Source organism: Osmerus eperlanus, chromosome 21, assembly GCF_963692335.1.
Source record: "Osmerus eperlanus chromosome 21, fOsmEpe2.1, whole genome shotgun sequence".
In the NCBI taxonomy this organism is placed as follows: domain Eukaryota; kingdom Metazoa; phylum Chordata; class Actinopteri; order Osmeriformes; family Osmeridae; genus Osmerus; species Osmerus eperlanus.
This window is the reverse complement of record NC_085038.1, coordinates 4220537-4240447: the sequence shown is the minus strand read 5'-3', so window position 1 is coordinate 4240447 and position 19911 is coordinate 4220537. Positions and strand designations below refer to the sequence as shown.

Genomic DNA, 19911 nt, shown 5'->3' with positions numbered 1-19911 from the left:
TTGGGTGGTGGCCAGAGGAGACGGCAGGGGGTTTTCAGAGCTCAACCTCCCCCCCCCCCCCACACACACACACCTCACCGCCCTTAACCCCGCCTACCCAGGCATGATCTCCTTCTTTCTGTCTTTCTTTGTGTCTTCTGTTTCGCCTGACTGTCTGTTTATCTGCATTTTTCTCTCTTTTTCTTTTTCCAAGACTGTACAGTTCTTTTCTAACTCTGTTCTATTCTCCTCTTATATCCGTACTCTCAAGTACACTCTTGTTGTCTCTGCTTTTATTTTCTTTCTTCCATCCACGCCTCCATTCCCTCCTTCTCTCCACTCCCACAGCCTTCCTCAGCCCTCCTGTCCATCTCAGTTAGAATGTTGCTATGTGACGCAGAGCCTACACTGACACCAGCCATACGCAGTGTACCAGGGACATTACCAGAAGCATGCCACCAATGCGTGCCCAAACTCGTGCCCAGGATCACGTTACTCTGGCACGGCTGTGTGCGGTGTCCGAACCACTGAGTCTTCCTGAAGTCAGAAATGTCAAACATTTGCAGCCGTTTGCTGCGGTAGTCCGGCCATGCTTGTGGGGAGCAGCTGTGGTGGATGCATTCAATCCAAAAAACCCTCAACTTCAGACTGTGAAGATAGTAGATGTTTTTCAATTTGGCAGCGTTTCTCAATCCGAGCATACTTAGCTACAATTAATCTGAATACACACACACTCATATATGTATGTCTATCAGAGTCACACCACACAGTTGTGTGTTCCCTAGACATCCAGACTTAAGAGCTGCTGACAACTTGTTCTGCTGTTATTTTTGTACATCGCTTCGGCCATATTTGTTATGCTGCTGTATCAGGGCTCCATCATGCCGCTGGCTGTCTGAGTTCATCTCTGAACTATCTAACACCACTTATGTACAATGTATGTAGCTGCAAATACTGATCCAGTTCAAATCCTAATCATCAATTCAGGTCACATGGGTCACTTGTCACCTCAACAATGCACAGTTTGTCTGTGGATGTTGTGGAAGTTGTGGAATCATAGAATCACTGAGTAATAGAACATGTAATCATGTCATTATAGATTCATGGATTGTTTGAATCCCAGAATCATTAAATTACGGAATCATGGAGATTTGGAATTATGAAATCCTGATGTTAGAAGCAGATTCATTATTTCCAGATTACTGGTGTAAGAGAGCATGGGCCAAGTTCTGTGTGTGAGAGGCTTGACCAAAGGGATGGAGATATTGTAATTGAAGAGGGTAGCAACTAGCCCTTATAAATAGGTGGGAGAGCCCACACATGAGGTATGATTGCTCAAGAAATGCAGACAAACATTTAACTTGATGGGACATGAAGAAAGATATAAATAGACTAGGACAGGACAGGGGGTGAGACTATGATATATAACACCTCTCCACTGTGACATCTGACTCTGTTGATTTCAACACTCATGCTCACATTAGCCAAAATCTGAAAGATTTTTCATTTATATTTCAAATATTATTTTAGGCTGATCCGTTTTAATATGTAATGGTATAGTTCAATGCCCAGAGTTAGGCTATGCTGATGTAAAAGCTAATGTTCAGATATCATTGGATTAACAACGTGCGACAACGCTGAAAGAAAGTGTGATGATACAAATTATTATAAAACGTTACGCCTGGATATAATCTCATAGTGTAGGCCTATACATCAATCAAGAAGCACACAGTATCTGTTTCCCAAAGTAGGTCAGAGTTTGCGTGGGTCGTTTCTTCTGGAGGACATGAACAGATGCGGAATGGCATAAGGCGTAGCAACTGGAAGGCGTGGGCGTATTGTTTCTTAAATATTTTCAATGAATTGCAACCTAATGTCATGTTTACCGTAACAGACACATGCTTAACTTATAAACTATTATTAAAATTGGTCTTTGACAGAAACATATGACCGTGAGTGATATTGGCTACTAACTTGTCTGACGTTCATATGTCTATGACGTTTTAGCAACTTTAATAACGTCCAAACAACGTTTTAAGGACATCCTAAGGATAACGTCACGGTATAACCTATAGGTTACCAAATAAGAACGTCACCGAATGTCCCCAGGACGTCCCTGGTTAGCTGGGTAGTCTCTTATCAGTAGTCTAGATGATAGTAGCAAATCCATTCTAGCAGCAACTTCAATTCCTATATTCTCAGCGCAAATTCATTAGTTCGTGAATTCTATAGCCTATAGTATAGTCTTAATTTAATTATATCTAATATATATTGTAAACGTGCCAAGAAACACCTAGCAGAGCGCGTGTTTAGGAAAGGAAGCTGTTCCTTGAATATATATCTTCCCAAATCTAGGCTTTAGGGTTAACCAAACAAGCATAGGCTATTAAAACGAATCAAATAAACCCTCCATAGTTTATTTCTAAGTTTAAAATGTATTTTTCACGAAGGAGGTGAGGCTAAAGATTTGGCTAATTTAAATACAAAACGTGATTTATGAGTTCAACGAACACCCAGTTCGTTACTTACACAGTAAGTAAAAAACGAGGTAGAGGGCTATTAATTAGGAGAAATAGGCCAAGACTCCAATATATTTTTCAGCATGTTATTTGCGCCTTAAAAATTAACCAGCCTACAATGAACTTGATAAATTTGTGCATTGTTTAGGACTCACAACTTGCAATAATCACTTGTTAAAAAACACGTGATTCATGTAAACGTATAGTAGGGCGGATGATATTTAAGGGTCCGTCTACTGTAAATTGGTGGGCGGTTCTCCTGTAACCGGTTCTACTCACCGAATCTCGTGCGCTTGCCAGTTTCCCTCCAACTAGCCCCATACCGCTCCGCCTCTCGCCCTCGCTACACTGGCGCATCTGCCTATAAATACGGTACGCGACTACCACAACTAAAAAGACGAGTTCTTCGAACCACATCCACAGAAACGAATGTCTACTTATTTAATTTCTGGACTGCATTCACGGGATATGGCTGTTCTAACTGTATTGGACAATCTTCACGCACTTAAATGGATATATCCATTCACTTGTTCAAAGGTCTCGCCCCGCGTCTTTGACTTGTATCACCACGGACGCTGTTGCCAGAGGGATTACAATCCAACTGTCAACAATAAGGGAAACCTTTTTTATTCAAAAGTATGTGTAACTACTTTCTTCATGGCGGTATTCCTAACAATCTACCTGATAACCTTATCTCTTGCGTTTTCCTTTCCAGATTTATTGAAGCAAAACTCTCCAGACAAAACTCTCTGATGTTCCAGATTTATAACAATTTTTAGCTTTGCAAAGTTTCATGAAAGAGAGGCGTATGTGTGTGTGTGTGTGTGGCCTTGTGGTGCTGAAGCAGCGCGGAATGGTTTGTGTGTGTATTATGGGATGCAGGCCTTCCTGTGCTGTTGCAGTAACACCTGGAGAAAAAGATAATGGCGTGACAGGTGGGTGGGTGTAAGCAAAATGTGTCCATTGGACAAATGAATTACCTGCAGCATACACACACAGTCAAACATCATGGTTATCATATATATTTCATTGTATTTGCTTCCTGAATACTTCACTTTTATCTCTGTTCATTTATTTCATAATGTTCTTGAATGGAAAGACGTCTTCGATAAGAGACTGGCCACTTTGCTGTAGCAGCACGTAAATATTGGAGTTAAACCACTTCTGAAGCCTCCAGTATTGACTGTGCTGTTCAAGCAAAGTGTCGCCATTGAACGTGGACTTCGTTGGAGGTAGTCACCTGGTTGACCAAGCTTCTGTCCCAACCGAGACACTGGACATGAACATCTACAATGTGTTGTAGGGTTTGTTTTTCTTTAAATATGTATTAAAGGCCAACATGTCTACATTAGACCAAGAAAGCATCATCATCTCTACACCACCTCTACTGCAGCTCAAGGTTGTGTACTGTATACAGGATGACAGATGAACTTCTTATTTTTGTGAAATATAAAATCTGTCAAGTAGCCTAATTTCAAACAATTGTTAATAAACATGCACTATGGGTTGGTTTGTTATATTGTTCAAACCTTTTGTTATTGATTTCATATTTGTGATCTAATTGCACTGTGACATAACTAGCATTTGCATGACTTTACCTGTACACTCTATAAAATAGATGATGCTATTTACATTCAGTTATGTAATCATAAATGATAAGGATCTCAAAAGAATCATTTTGATTGGTTTTATGGCTCACTGTAGGCTGTTCCATTATTAATCATTCTATTTCGCCCCCTACTGGTAAACATGGGGATCTCTGGTCACAACAAGTGAGGCTGAGTGAGAACTTCCCATTTCCTCAGTTTAAAGGAGCTTCCTCTGTTAATCTATATTCAAACAGGATGGTGAAGAAGCTGATAGGATATAGCCAATAAACATACAAAAACCAATATGGATCTGATCGGATCCAATGAGAGCATTGCTATAAAAAAAATAGGAGGCCTTTGTCGAGCCTTGGACCTTCATTTCTGGCATCACTTCTTCCTGTTGGTCTTCTTGCTTTGTGCCATCATTGCCTCACTTCTGAGGTCATCATCTCTGCTGTGATTCTCATTGGACAGGACGATGTGGGTATTCTGGCGTCTTTCGAATGTGAAGCACTCCACCTTCTCGTCTTGGGAGATGGTCCTGGTGCTGACGAGATGAAACCCTTCCTTCAGCAGGGTGTCCACTAGCAGGCCCAGGACGTTGCTGCTGTTCAGGAGTTTTCTCTCGTCCGGCTTTATGGTCACAAATCTGTAAAAGATTTACCATAAGTACCCTATACATTTTATGTTTTCAATGTACTGTAGCATGACCTGTGTAATATAACATCTTTGCATTGAGCAAGCAGTTAGAACATATTCTAAAATAGAAAGAAGACATGCTGAAAAATGATCCTACTCAATGTTAATGTTCAAAGGCAGTGACAGAGAAACATGGCTGCTCTAAAGCAGTATATATCACATGGATGTAAGCACTTAAAACGGTAGAATTACAAAGCTGATAACATGTTTCAATGCAAACCTCTTGTGCTGGTTATACTGACATATTTAGGTTCCTGACTGTGTATATCAGATTATATGTTCAGATCTAGAGTAAGTAGATAAAGATCTTGCCCTGACTGTTCTAACCTCGACCCTTACCTAGCTGAGAAGTCATCCCTGGCAAAGTGGTCAGTCCCACAGTGAAAGACCAGGTCATGATGAGAGGGCCTTTGAACCGGCACGGGTGTGTCTGAATTCTGGGTCTGTGGTGGAAGATTCCCTCTCAGGTTGGGGTGTTCCACAAAAACGGAAATTCTAGAGGCCAAAGTCTCCAGAGTTCTGTTGCTGGAGCAGAATACTCGGAAGGTTCCGTGAGACTCTTGAACAGAGAAGCGGATTTCGAGGAGTTCGACTTTGGAACGCGGGGTTATGGAAAGACCGTGCACCAACACATGCAATCCGTAGAACTCCGCCTCCCGTGCCAGTCCATCGTGGTCACTAAACTCAGCCGGCAGAGAGATCTGGCCAGCTCTCAAGTATTCCAGGATTAATTTAAACAAAGTCCAGTCCCTATCTATGAATATCTGCCCATTCACTAGCTTGTGTTCAGGGTCTTTGCCATCCAGTATCCGTGCGAGTCTTGAGTCTTGGTGCTTTCTGAGAGTAAATGCAGTGGTAGTGAATCTTTGACCTCCAACATTAATGGTTATTAAATCGTGAGAACTCATGACCATTTTGGCCGAAGTGATCTACAGCTCCAGAGAAGTCAAATATGTCCGCATGGGCAAGATATCCTGGCAACTCCAAACAAAACACATAGCCTACGTTGTTGGTTGGTTGGCTAATGCTGGTATAGGCTACAGGAAAGCCCATTGTTGGAAAGCCAGTGAAGCAAATGTTTAATGATATATGTTGCCTACCGAATGTAGGCCTATTAAAACGACAACTGGATGTCACCGCATTGATCTTCAATGTTTATAGGAGGGGGAGGCGGGTAGTGTATATTATTGTATTCTGTGTATTAGTAGGCCTATGTTGTATTTTGTTAGGTGTAGCCTATATTGTACATTGTGTTGTGTATAATGTGTTAGGTGTATACGACTTTAGGGTAATTGTTACAGCCTACTCAGGGCTCTCAAGTCTCAGCATTTCAGCCATTTCTCACGCAACACTTTGTATTTATTGAGAGCCCTGCAGGGCTCTCAATAAATACAAAGCTATACTGCTAGAGCTATATAGCACCCTAAAGTGCACCCAATACTTTCAACCACTGTAGCACTTGTACATGTGTTTTGATTTATGAATTATTGTACATTACTAAGGCCTGTTTAAATTACTTAGGCCTGTTTTCTAAATTGAGATGTTGTGCGTTACCCAAATTAATCATAAGGGTAGTTTGCTGTCCGGGCCTATTCTCAAATCTCAATCATGATAAGACTTCACTGTAACCGGTATAGCCAACCCCGCCCTTGGGGTCGACCAAATAAAAGGCGTGAATGTGATCTGTCAATTTATTGAAACCGTCAAGGATCAATATGTCTTAGTAGCCTACATGGAAACACATTTACATGACTTGGCGGGTTTTAGGGAATAACTTTTTTGTGTGTGAAGTGTAGCGAAGTAGGCCTACTTTTACATCGAGAGAGGGCACACTTCACTTGCCAGTGCACTTGGTGGAGTTCCGTAGCTAGCTAGCTACATGACCCCTCCTTCTCGACGAGATTACACATCGCGTTACTGAATTACTTCTCGTTGTCGCCCAACCTCGGGTAATCGGCAGCACTACTGTTTTACCTTTTCCCTAACGGAGCCACGATCGCAGGACTAACAATCTAAAGACCACGAACTGCACAGCCATGGCAGAAAACGCCGGCTTAGATAACCACAGAATCAAGAGCTTCAAAAACAAGGGCCGAGATGTCGAGGTAAGAATTGCTTGCTAACTAGCTAGACAGCTACTGTAGCTAGCAAACAAGACGTTGACAAGATTAGCGAGCTAGCTGGCTATGTAGATGGATATTTAAGATTGCTAGCTTGTGTTAACAACAACGCCGATAACTCTATTAGCCATGGTTACTGTAGTTGTATTTTTGAGCATGGATGATGGTGCAGGCAGACTGCAGAGGCATAGTTTGCATAGTCGGATGAGGTTCCATCACGAATCAACCAACACCCACACGCTAGCTAGTAGCGAACTCACTGACACTGGTTCAGTAGGATAGCCTTACTATTAGCTCTCATGTGGTGCGAATGCGGCCTAGCTCTGCTGTCAAAAGGCCTTGCTAGAAGCTAGCCGGTTAGCCACCTCTGAAAACCCGTTGATTATGACTAGGATAACTAGTTCCTAGCACACAGGCCAACTGGTATTATAATATAGTTGTCTAAATGTCAGTTATGTTACTTGGAAAATAACGAGCTTGTACCTTGTCTAATCTGTCAGCTATCGGGTTGCCTGAACATTCAAACAGCAAGCCGGTAAAACCGGCACATGACTACCTAGCCGTAGGTGGGTTTAGTATAGCTTTAGCCAGCACCACTAGTAAACTTGCTAGTACGTGTATCAGATAATTGATGGGTGACAGCAGGGTACTAGCTAGCTAGCTGGGTGTTAAATCTATAAGCCCAGGTGTCAGACTGTATCTCTCAAAGCAGATGCCTCTCAAGAAACCGCGTGATGCTGACATGATCAGGGTTCTGGAGAGCCAAATCCGTGTCACCTTAGTTGACCCGTTCCCGTTTATTACTGTTGTTGTGTGCCGAAAATATTAGTTAATGGCCGTATCTCTAAACTAGCGGTATGTTGCTGTGCAGACGAAGTGAAAAATGTGACAGGCGAAAGCGTTAGCCTAACTTATTTAGCCGGTTAGGGAGAGTTTGTATCCTTCAACACCAGAACACCAAAGTCTGACGTTGACGAGCCTGTCCCTCGCATGACCTAGTTATGGCGTTTGTCATCCCATTATAATAACTGCTGTAATCCTGAGTGTCTGGCCTAGTGGTGCTACTGTCTGAACTGTCTAAAAGAAGAGGTGAGGTTTTAAATACAATTCGGTCTATGCTGCCGTCTGAATCAACAGACAGTGTTAGCCTAAGCCAATTGCTTCTAGCCAGGAACAAGGTAGAGTGTGAGGTGGTTGTAATAAGGATCAGAGCCAACGGGACTTTCACAAATCTCACAGCCCACGTACTCTACTGACTGTGACAGTGCAGCCTCAGCAATGCAGGGTTCCCCAGGAGAACACTTGGAGTTATTTAGGAGATGCATCCTAAATAATCCTAAAATAGCTCACCCTGCCCTTGCCCCCTAACCGCCCTATACAACACTATTTGGACACAAAATAAGCCTGATCAATCAAAGTACCACTAGCATAATTGAAACCCACCCTGTTCATTCTTGTTGAATGAGATTTATGTCGTTTTCATATCGTTTTTGTATTCCAATGACATTTTGTTTGTATAGCCCTTTTTACAAACAATGTCACAGAGGTCTTCACTCACAAATACCCATAGAACTGCACCAAAACCAAACCCCATAGATATGAATGTGGGTTGTGGACAGCCACCATATCCAAATAATCATAATTGTAATAGCATTAACCATGATGAATCCTCATTAATGTAACACTAATATTCTTTTGACTCAGACCTAACCCTGTTTATATTTCAACTGAGTGTGTCCTACTCAGCAGTGTCTGAAACAAGCCGCTCTGATGTCGGGTGCCTGTTTCCACTGTTACATTGTAACACGTAGTAAGTGTTCCAGGTGGTGTTGGGGTTGGCCTGACGATACGTGATCACACTGCTGTCTGTTGTCACAGTTGTAATCTCAGTGTTTTGGCTGGCGTGGTTGGATCCAAGGGTGGGTGTGGTGGTGGTGGTGGGGGGGGGGGGCTTGGCGGCTTAGCACAGCTGTGGGATACCGTTGTTCGCCGTGACCCGAGGCAGCCTCGCCTCACACACTGAAGTACAGCTTTCTCTCTCATTCTCTCTCTCTCATTCTCTGTTAGAGCATTGGTTAGGTGTCCAGAGAACATGCAGGGAATGCCAAACATTAGATTGACAGTGGAGCTACAGCAGGGGTCTTTTCTAACCACAATCCTCCCTCTGGCTAACCTCTCCTCAGTCTCCTCAGCCCCTCCCCCTGCTCCTCCACATATTTGAGCTCATAAAACATTGGACTAGTTCTCTACATCTGACAGTGTTTTGACCCAGGTCAGGAATGTCTGTAAACATGTCTGTCTCATAAAAGAGGAATGTGCTGAAACATAGTGTTCCCCATGACTTGACATTACTGTTGGTCTCACGCCGCATTCAGTAAATAGTTCCAGCAGTGAAGAAGACATCACAGACCCTCCCATCCACCCTATTGTTAGTGTCATAGCATAAGGGCTGGAGGGGGTATTTCAACATGCCAGGTTGACAGTGAAGTCTTTGTGTCTTGTATACATCCGGCCCTGGGACTCATCAGTCGCTGTCTTTGTTTCAGACCATGCGAAGACATCGCAACGAAGTGACAGTTGAGCTGAGAAAGGTGAGTAGGCTTGCCAAAGGGAGAAACTACATTCACCTCCTGCTGGACCCACTTTCCTCTCTCCTCCTGCCTTTCCTCTCTGTCTTCTCCTCTCTCTCACCTCTCTCCTCCTGCCTTTCCTCTCTGTCTTCTCCTCTCTCTCACCTCCTCTCTCCTCCTGCCTTCCTCTCTCCTCCTGTCTTCAATACGTCTCTTCTTCTATCCTCCCCTCCTCTCTTATCTCCTCGCATCCCTCCCCCCTTCTCCTCTCTCCCCCTGTCCTGTTTCTCCTCCTTCCCCTCTCTCTTTCTGTCCTTCCACCCTGCTCATCCTGTCGTTCCTCTCACCCTCCCCCTCCTCCTCCTCTCCCCCCCCCCTCCCAGTTCTCCCAGCCCACACAGCTGAACCCAGTGTGGTGGCGGCACCATGTGTCACTCACTGCAATGCTGCTGGCCCATTATGGCCACTGTAACATTGAGATCTCCATTCATTGTGTGTGGCACAGAACAGTCTGTACGGAGAGGGTTGGACACACACATTCCTCCCTGACAGTATTCAACACTTGCACAACTGATCATGCCTGGAAACCTCCTCACTTTGTGTGCGAGTCTTGGTATTTGCTTAGTATTTTGTTGTTGTTGCTTATCTAGACCAGCTCACAGAGCAAACAGAGGTTCCCTCTCAACAGCTTAGTCTCAGGTTTCACAACACTGAGCACATGGGGGTAAGTCTGAGTACTGGTAAGTGTAGGTCATCTGCCCTGATCTGGACCCTGTACAGAGGAATGGACCAGCCTTAGGATAGAAACCCAGGGATGACTGGCTGTATGATCAAGAGAGGGAGAGGCAGGGAGAGACAGACGGCATAAGGGGGAGAGACAGAGAGACAAGGCAGGAGCAGAGATGAGGAGATACGGGTCTGACCTGAGCCTGGTGTCCTACAGAACAAGAGAGATGAGCACCTACTGAAGAAGAGGAACGTGCCTCAGGAGGAGAGCTTGGAGGACTCGGACGTTGACTCTGACTTCAAAGGGGTGAGCGGCTTGACGAGGACCCGTTGTCTTCACTACCGTACCCTCAGTCATGTATTTCATAAACACGGAGCCAGACGCTTCCAGGAAGCTGCTGTGCGACCTGTGAGGTGTTGACTGAAACTCTGAAGGTCGCAAAGATGGATTTGATCTGAGAATATGACCTGAATACGTCTCTTTGTGTTGCAGCAAAATGTCACGCTAGACGCTATCTTACAGGTAAAGGTTTTATTTTGTATTTATTTATTTTTGATTAAAAAAAAAACCTTTGTGCATGTCATCCTGTGCATGTCATCCTGAACTATGTTGACCATTTAACCAAACGTACACGTTTCTCTCTTCTCCTTCTTCTCCCTCTTCTATCTCCTCTCCTCCCTCTTCTCCCTTTTCTCTCTCTTCTCCCTCTTCTCTCTCCTTTCTCTACTCTCCCTCCTTCCCCCTCGGTCAGAATGCCACCAGTGACAATGGGCTGGTGCAGCTCAGTGCTGTGCAGGCAGCCAGGTAGGCCTCCTCTCCTTCACACACACACATGCTGTCACCCACACACACCCTGTCACCCACACATGCTGTCACCCACACACAGTCAGATCAGACACAGGTCTCTTCAAGCTTGCTCCTGGAGAGAGACCCTCCTGTAACACCGGTCTCTTCGAGCCTGCTCCTGGAGAGAGACCCTCCTGTAACACAGGTCTCTCCAAGCTTGCTCCTGGAGAGAGACCCTCCTGTAACACAGGTCTCTCCAAGCCTGCTCCTGGATAGAGACCCTCTTGTAACACAGGTCTCTCCAAGCTTGCTCCTGGAGAGAGACCCTCCTGTAACACAGGTCTCTCCAAGCTTGCTCCTGGAGAGAGACCCTCCTGTAACACAGGTCTCTCCAAGCCTGCTCCTGGATAGAGACCCTCTTGTAACACAGGTCTCTCCAAGCTTGCTCCTGGAGAGAGACCCTCCTGTAACACAGGTCTCTCCAAGCCTGCTCCAGATGGGTTAGCTCTCCAGGAAGAAGGTTGGAGTGCCCAGCTGGAAGTTCAACTGTGATATATCTCTTCGATGTATTCTGCAGGCTCCTCAGAGTAGTGAAAGAGTGTTAATGGATTTTTTTATTCTCTCTCATTCAGAAAACTCCTCTCCAGCGACAGAAACCCCCCCATCGATGACTTGATAAAGTCTGGCATCCTGCCCATCCTGGTCAAATGCCTGGACAGGGATGATAAGTACGTACCCTCCCTCCCTCCCTCAGCTTACCTTGCCTTTTTCACCTCTTTCCTCCCTCCTTCAGTCCCCGCTCTAACCCTGACACAGACACAGGTCCCGTGGAGGGAGAAGGGGGGGGGGGGGGGGGGGTGAGAGCGAGGAGTGAAAAAGGAAAGGAGGGGGAGAAGAGGGGGAAGAAGTGAAAAAAAGCAAGGAGGAAGTGAGGGAGGAAGAGAAAAAGAGTGGGAGGGAGAAAGAGAGGGAAGGAGAGTGGGAGGGAAAAAGAGAGGGAAGGAGAGTGGGAGGGAAAAAGAGAGGGAAGGAGAGTGGGAGAGAGAAAGAGAGGGAAGGAGAGTGGGAGGGAAAAAGAGAGGGAAGGACAGTGGGAGAGAGAAAGAGAGGGAATGAGAGCTGGCAACGTGGGAAGCGAAAGAGAAAGTATGGATGGGGGGGACGGGACGGGACACTAGCTGCAAGATGAGAATCAGTCTGTGAAAACTGGAGCGTGAGTGAGTTACTCGACTAGTCCTGTAAGTGCCAGACCCCTCCCCCATCACTCTCGATCTGTCTGTCTATCTCTCTCTATCCCCTTGTCTTTCTCTCTCCCCCTTCTCTTTCTCTGTCTCTCCTGCTCTGTGACTGCTGGTACTGTAAGCCCTCCCCCTCCTCAATGCATGGTTGGGCTAATGCGAGCACATAGCAGGCTGCGCACACACACATACACACTGGCCTGTGAGTGTGTTTGTTCACCGCATGGCTGCACAGGTCCTGCCCTACAACAGGGCTCCCCTCTCTCCGGTGCAAAGAGGGAGGCAGGGGGGATTAGGGGATTATTGGGGGGGCTGCTCTTCTGACCCTGGCCTGGGCTTGCCCTGGCATGGCGGTGTGTGTGTGTGTGTGTGGTGGGGATTTATGGGGGATGGAGATTAGGACCAGGTTTTGATAAGAGAAATGGAGGGGCTTGGACGAGATGGAGGCAGGCAGGTGGCGTTACGCGTGTGTGTGTGTGTGGAGGCGGAGGCGCGGGGAGGTATAGGAGGTGTTGATGAGGCAGTTCTGACTGTACCTCTGATGTTAGTGATGGGGGGATGAGGTGGGAGTGTGGCCCTAGCTTAGGCTGTGTGTGTGTGTGTGGGGGGGGGGGGGGATATACTGGTCAGTGTGGATCTAGGACTAGTTGGTTTTGTTAACAAATCTAGTTAGTTCATGACCAGCTTTCTATCTTTCTACCTATCTGACTATCTCTGTCTCTCCCTCTCTTTCTCTCCCTCTCTCTTTCCCTACCCACTTCGCTCTCTCTCCTTCCTTCTCTCCAGTCCCTCTCTCCAGTTTGAGGCGGCATGGGCGTTGACCAACATAGCGTCAGGGACGTCAGCTCAGACCCAGGCTGTGGTCAAGTCCAGTGAGTACACTAGTCTGTTTTTCTGTCCGTCTCTGGATGTCTGGATGTCTCTCCCTGGATGCCTGGCTGATTCTGGAACCCTGTCTACCTGTCTGTCTCCTTGCTCCTGTCTATCTGCCTGTCTACCTGTCTGTCTCCTTGCTCCTGTATCTGCCTGTCTACCTGTCTGTCTCCTTGCTCCTGTCTATCTGCCTGTCTGTCTACATGACTGTCCAGTGTTTCCCACAGAATGTGATTATATTTGTGGCGGTAGGCAGGGGCAGAGCCAGATGTTGTACAAATTTGGGGCTCAGACCAAACCTATGTCCTAGTATCGGTTAGATGTGAGTGTAGATGGGATTTAGAGGGGACTTCAACAAGCAATTCAATTTCAAAAACAAGAAATGTCTTTGCATTAGAGGGCTAAATCGTTTTTGGAGCTTTACGTAATATAAAAGTTACGTTGGACTCTTATTATATTTAAATTGAATGTATCTGTTTTGGACACATTTTTGCAGAGAATTATGATACTCACCGTTCTTAAACTCTGCATTGATTCTCCTGCCGATTCTCGGAAAAAGCCGTTGTTCCGAAGAATTCAGTTCCCCTGTTCCCCCTTCCGAACACGAACACCGTTCATCCCGCGCAGATTCAGAGCGTGCACAGAGAGAGGGGGCTATTATGGAAACAAATCAGTGACATTTTAAAAAGGCACTGAATACTTAAACACCACCTAATTTGTTGGTTTTGAATTCACCTCTTTGAAATAGAAATATGAATTTATTTCAATCTGATTGCAACATTCTAACAGTAAAATTCAGATCCCAAAAACTATATAAAAAAATATATATAAAAAGAAATTCAAATAGAACAGAATTCATGCTGAAATTCGAATGGCGAAATTCAGATTAAAATATGTCGACACAAAATAAATTGAGCCAAATAAAAGCCAAATCTCACTACTCCAAGAAGGATTCAAGTGCTGTCCTCAGACCGGACCTTTCTCCTTAGACCCCAGGCAGTGATTGTATGACTGATCTGCATGTATCCATGTATGACTGCCTGCAGCTACACCTGGATGAGAGGGGCCTGAGGAGAGAGGTCTGCAGTTGAACCATTCTCGGAGAAGTGAGATGGTTTGACATTTGTTGTAGTCAATTTTGTATTGTGGCGGGCCGCCACATAAATCAATGTGTGGGAAACACTGTCCGTGTGTCCCTGTGTCTGACCTCTTTGTGCTTGTGTTCAGACGCGGTGCCGTGCCCTGTGTCTGACCTCTCTGTACTGTGTTCAGACGCGGTGCCGTGCCCTGTGTCTGACCTCTCTGTACTGTGTTCAGACGCCGTGCCGTGCCCCTGTGTCTGACCTCTCTGTACTGTGTTCAGACGCCGTGCCATGTCCCTGTGTCTGACCTCTCTGTACTGTGTTCAGACGCCGTGCCATGTCCCTGTGTCTGACCTCTCTGTACTGTGTTCAGACGCCGTGCCATGTCCCTGTGTCTGACCTCTCTGTACTGTGTTCAGACGCCGTGCCATGTCCCTGTGTCTGACCTCTCTGTACTGTGTTCAGACGCCGTGCCCCTGTTCCTCATGCTGCTGCAATCCCCACACCAAAACGTGTGTGAACAGGCCGTGTGGGCACTAGGCAACATCATCGGTAAGTAGTATTAGACACACACACACGTACACTGAATCATCCAGTGTGGCATGGAGCCATGTCTCTCTCACACACACACACACACACACACACACACACACACACACAAACACACTGGAAGCAGAATCCCGTGGGCGCGTGTTGACGGCGCTGTGCGCCCCTCCCCCAGGTGACGGGCCCCAGTGCAGAGACTACGTGATCTCGCTGGGCGTGGTCAAGCCCCTGCTGTCCTTCATCAACCCCTCCATCCCCATCACCTTCCTCCGCAACGTCACCTGGGTCATCGTCAACCTCTGCCGCAACAAGGACCCCCCGCCCCCCATGGAGACAGTCCAGGAGGTAGGAAGGAGAGCGTGTGTGGCAGCAGGTGGGCAGGCAGCATTATGGGTGGGGAGGGGCAGGGTACAGGTTAGGATTTAATGGGGCAGGTGCCTGTGCATACTGTGGCAAAACTAAAGGTTTATTGTGGATGTTTGTGTGTGTGTGTTTGTTGATGGGATGAGAGTGTGTGTTCTTAAGGTTGTATGTGATATTTTAGGGTGTGTGTGTGTGTGTGTGTGTGTGTGTGTGTGGTAAGGGACTGGATGTGTATGTGTTTTGGAGGATGCTGTAGGTGTGTGACTTGACTGTCCTCATCAGACGAACTAACTCCTTTCCTCCTCCTCTCCAGATTCTACCTGCACTCTGTGTATTAATATACCACACTGACATAAATGTAAGTATACACACACACACACGCACACACACACACACACACACACACAGACCGGCTAATTATCCCTCCTCACATGGTATGCTGCTGTGCCCTAGTCACATATTTGACACAGGGATGCTAAAACATGAACGTCCCAGTCCATTATGAGTAGGCTCTCCTGCTAATGCTAACGCTGGGTTTCCTGCGTGGTGTTGGGTCAGATCCTGGTGGACACAGTGTGGGCGTTGTCCTACCTCACAGACGGAGGCAACGAGCAGATCCAGATGGTGATCGACTCTGGCGTGGTTCCCTACCTGGTGCCCCTGCTCAGCCACCAGGAGGTCAAAGTTCAGGTGAGGCATGGCTAGCAGCACACGCTCTCACGCAGCCCACGTCTCCTAGGAGATGACTGAGCTTTTGCGACAGATTTGGGTCTGCTTCCCGTGCCGTCCCTCTGACTTCCTGTGATGTCACTTCCTGCAGACGGCAGCTCTGAGGGCGGTGGGGAACATAGTGACGGGGACGGACGAGCAGACCCAGGTGGTGCTCAACTGTGACGTCCTCTCCCACTTCCCCAACCTGCTCACACACCCCAAGGAGAAGATCAACAAGGTAACACACACACACACACACATACTGGCTCACACACTCCCGAACAGTCAAAAGGCCATACTCAAACACACAATCACACATTCATAAGAATCACTCGATCAAAGTGTAGGTTGACTTGGCGAGGATGATCTCCCTCCCTGTGTGTTTTCAGTTCTACTGATATAGTCTGTGGTGTGCATGTGTGGTTCTCAGCTGAATGGCCTCCTGTGTGTGTGTGTCCCCTCCCCACCACCACTAGGAGGCGGTGTGGTTCCTGTCCAACATCACCGCAGGCAACCAGCAGCAGGTGCAGGCCGTCATCGACGCTGGACTGCTGCCCATGATCATCCAGCAACTGGCTAAGGTACACCTGCAGCTCACCTGTCTCGCCTGTCTCTCTGTCACCTGCCTCTGTCTCTCTGTCTCTCAGCGATATCTCTCTGTCTCACGTCTCTCACTCTTTCTCACCTGGCTGCCTCTCACCCGTCCCTCTCCACAGGGAGACTTTGGCACCCAGAAGGAGGCTGCCTGGGCCATCAGTAACCTGACCATCAGTGGGAGGAAGGACCAGGTGAGTGGTGAACCAACACCTGGAGTCTGTGGAGATCCTTTAACCTGGCAAACTCAGCCCTCAATGGGCATTTCAGTACTACAATCAAACCACACTGGCTATGTATGTGGTGGTAAAGGTGATGTCGAAGATCTAATATTGGCTGTGTGTGGTGGCTGCATTGTTCCAGGTGGAGTACCTGGTGGAGCAGAATGTGATCCCTCCGTTCTGCAGCCTGCTGGCCGTGAAGGACTCCCAGGTGGTGCAGGTGGTTCTGGACGGGCTGAAGAACGTCCTCATCATGGTGGGCGAGGAGGCCAGCACCATCACCGAGATCATCGAGGAGTGTGGAGGTAGGAACCTGGGACCCCAGGGTTCACACGCCTCAAAGGAACCAAGACTTCCTTATTGACCTGTTAAAAGTATGTAGTAAATTGTAAATAGTTGTGGCCCTTTATCAGGGATTAGTGTCAGGCACTTGGATTAGTTCTGGATTAGTGTTAGCCTCCCGTGTCCATAATGTGGGACCAGTTCTGCTGAGGTCAGAAGCCACGTGAGTGGTCTGCCACAGGCATGGTGCATCACCCTCTGGATGTGCTACAACCTTATTGTGACCTCCGTGTCCTGTGCTCTTCTCTTCCTCATCCTTCTCCTCTTCCTCCTCCTCCTCTCAGGCCTGGAGAAGATTGAGAACCTCCAGCAGCACGAGAACGAGGACATCTACAAGCTGGCCTTTGAGATCATCGACCAGTACTTCTCAGGAGATGACGTGAGTAAACGTCCGGCTGTTGGACAGTCTCACGCCTGCTCACGCTCCTGATGGGGGAGGAGCCTAGGGTGGAACCCAGAGGAACTCATTTAGGATGAATCCCCTACATTTGTGGTTATGATATAGCAACTGCAGAACCCTGATCAAAATATCTGTTTGTTTATTCCTCTCTTGCTCTGTTCTTTCTTTCTTTGTCTCCCCCCCCCCTCCCTCCCCGGTAGATCGACGAGGATCCCAGTCTGATCCCAGAAGCAACTCAGGGTGGAACCTTCAACTTTGACCCCGCCACCAACCTACAGACAAAGGAGTTCAAGTTCTGAAGGGCCGACTATCCAGCAGATCTCCCAGCTGCTCCGCCCCCTCCCTGTCTTCACCCTCCGCCCCCCTCCCAGAACAATACCACCAGGCTAGCACTGAACTAGGGATGGCGGGACCAGTCGACTGTCCCTCACATCTCCCTCTGCTTCTAAATGTTCCAGAAAGAGGCAAGCTTCAACGCCCATCATTCTGCGTTTGCCAAAAAAAGTTGCTTTCTTCCTTTCTCCTACACACATACGAACACACACACAGAGACTAACCCTAACACACACAGAGATCTGAAGTCATGAAAGTGCACGGACCTACGAACTAATCATCCCATCGGTTCAGCAGTGGCGCCCTCTTTTTGACGAGCAGTAGTGAGCATCATTTAGGCCATCCTCCTGTGGTGGTGTGTTCACAGCGAGGACAGGAGCTCTCCGGAACACTCGGCGACCTCGGAAGCTCACCTTACTGTTTTTTTTTTGTTGGTCTGAACATTCTCTTAACCGATTCTAATTGATGATGTCACTAAGGGCTTCTGAGAAAGTCCTGGATTGGTGAGCCTTAGGGGGTTCTAAAATAGAACTGAAATGTAACACCTGTAGAACTTACCTCCCCCGGGGCTCATCTAGAGAGGAAGGCTATGGTATGGAAAAATGTCGGCCCAAGTGGACTTAAAGAATGCAACCGGCCACCACTGCTATTATTTACCTTCTACAGTTTTTGGGATATAAAATAATTATGAAATCAATGAAAGTAATCAGTGGAAACGGTGAAATCAATGCAACTTTTTTTTTTTCTTCTTGAAAGAAAAATAAGGAATTTTACTTCTGTAGCATTGTTCCATTCGTTGCCGATGGAACCTGAGGAGAAACAAAACCAAGATGATCCTGAGGGCTGGAGAGGATGAATGGGAGTGGACCTGGTTTCTTTTGAGGTTATCTTGTGCTACTCCTCTTTACCCTCCCATCGTTCTAAGTGCACCCTCGCTGAAAATAATGCTATTCTCTAAACTGTATTGAACCCCATCAAAGAAGCCTTACGTGACCAGGCTTCAACTGGGCTTCACAACAACGAAAAATGACACAAATCTCTCCTTTTTTTTGAGAGTAACATCCATAATTTGACATTGAAAGACTCAAGAAACTGGAGTATTTGGGAGATGTACAGGCGTAGAGAAAGAGAGAGACAATGTTGGAAGACTTGCTTTCATTTGTGGTTGTCCCACTCCTGCAGTGTCTGTTTAGTTTCATGCACACATCCAGGTTGTCCTATCTGCTTGCCGTGCGTGGAATAAGCAATGTCCTTCGAGAAGTCTAACTGTGGATGCAGTGCTTCATTTGACCTTACAGTCGTCTCATGTTTTCTCCTGTACTATATTCTACAAATGGAAATATACAATGAAAAAAAAAATGTATTCCTACAATTCTGACTGGGTCTGTAAAAACAAAAATAGAAAAAAAAGTTGTTGACTGGTTCAGGAGAGATGTTGTATTTACTGTTAATATGAACGGATAGTTTTGTTTTAAACACGGTGATCTATGATGGTGATGATGTCAGGATTGATATTGGGCTTTCTTGCTCTTGGATTGGATTGGTTTTAGTTTGGTCTGGGTTGGTTTCCACCCTCAAGCATTTATTTGTGAAGGGACTTGGAATGAAACATTACATTTGAACTAATGTAGTTTAATATTATGTTTATTATTTTATTTTGTGGCTGCTAACTACTGAGAAGAACTAGGGGTTTGATTGGAGCAGCCCATGCCTTTTTGGACTTGCCATTCAATAGATGATATAACGTATGGACCTGTGTACAGTCTTGGATATACGTGTCCAGGAAGAGCCACTTTAAAGAATGGAATTTTAGTCTTGTATCAGAAACTGATACAAGCTTATGCTCTTTCGCAAGATTTTTACTTGCTGACGAAACGTATACTAAAGAAAGAAAAAGCAACAGATAGCATTTTGGCCTCTGATTGTCTTACTTTTTTTTATCAATTTTAGAATCCATTTCTCTTTAAGGTGGCTCACAAATGTTTCTTTCAACTCTTGTGCATATTAAAGAAAATATTGAGTTGAAGTTTTTTGACTGCTGCGCATTTTGTTTTCAATTGGATTTTAATGATAATGTCGTCTCTTACCGTGAACTGGCAGCTTGTGTGACCGATCGCTGTCCAAGGTCCTGGCTTCTCCCGAACCTGTAGTCTCCGGTGACTTGTCCCTACGGGCGTAGCTCCCTCAGCGTTCGTTCCCTGTCGCTCCTTGTAGGAGGA

The 19911-nt window shown here is 46.4% G+C and overlaps 2 protein-coding genes across 3 annotated transcripts; one reads left to right on the top strand and one right to left on the bottom strand.

Annotated features, from left to right (window-relative positions):
• Positions 1–2642: 2642 nt before the first annotated feature.
• Positions 2643–13889, bottom strand: LOC134007958 (putative potassium channel regulatory protein). 2 transcript variants are annotated; one of them, XM_062447731.1, is made up of 2 exons: positions 5126–5911; positions 2643–4736 (listed from the first exon to the last, which is right to left on the bottom strand). In XM_062447731.1, the coding sequence occupies exons 1-2, from the start codon at positions 5698–5700 to the stop codon at positions 4475–4477; spliced, it is 837 nt and encodes a 278-aa protein (XP_062303715.1). In that variant the 5' UTR covers positions 5701–5911; the 3' UTR covers positions 2643–4474. The 2 variants fall into 2 exon arrangements, 1 of the variants encoding a protein (XP_062303715.1); XR_009928090.1 differs by lacking the exon at positions 5126–5911 and adding an exon at positions 13614–13889 and having other exon boundaries at positions 4602–4736.
• On the top strand, positions 6653–19718 carry kpna3 (karyopherin alpha 3 (importin alpha 4)). The gene is made up of 17 exons (XM_062447727.1): positions 6653–6891; positions 9453–9497; positions 10420–10509; positions 10696–10725; positions 10955–11007; positions 11622–11717; positions 13014–13099; positions 14648–14734; positions 14904–15073; positions 15405–15449; positions 15650–15781; positions 15912–16040; positions 16279–16383; positions 16519–16590; positions 16760–16922; positions 17244–17338; positions 17560–19718. Exons 1-17 carry the CDS (start codon positions 6823–6825, stop codon positions 17656–17658), a joined length of 1566 nt encoding a protein of 521 aa, XP_062303711.1. The 5' UTR covers positions 6653–6822; the 3' UTR covers positions 17659–19718.
• The last annotated feature ends 193 nt before the right edge of the window (positions 19719–19911 follow it).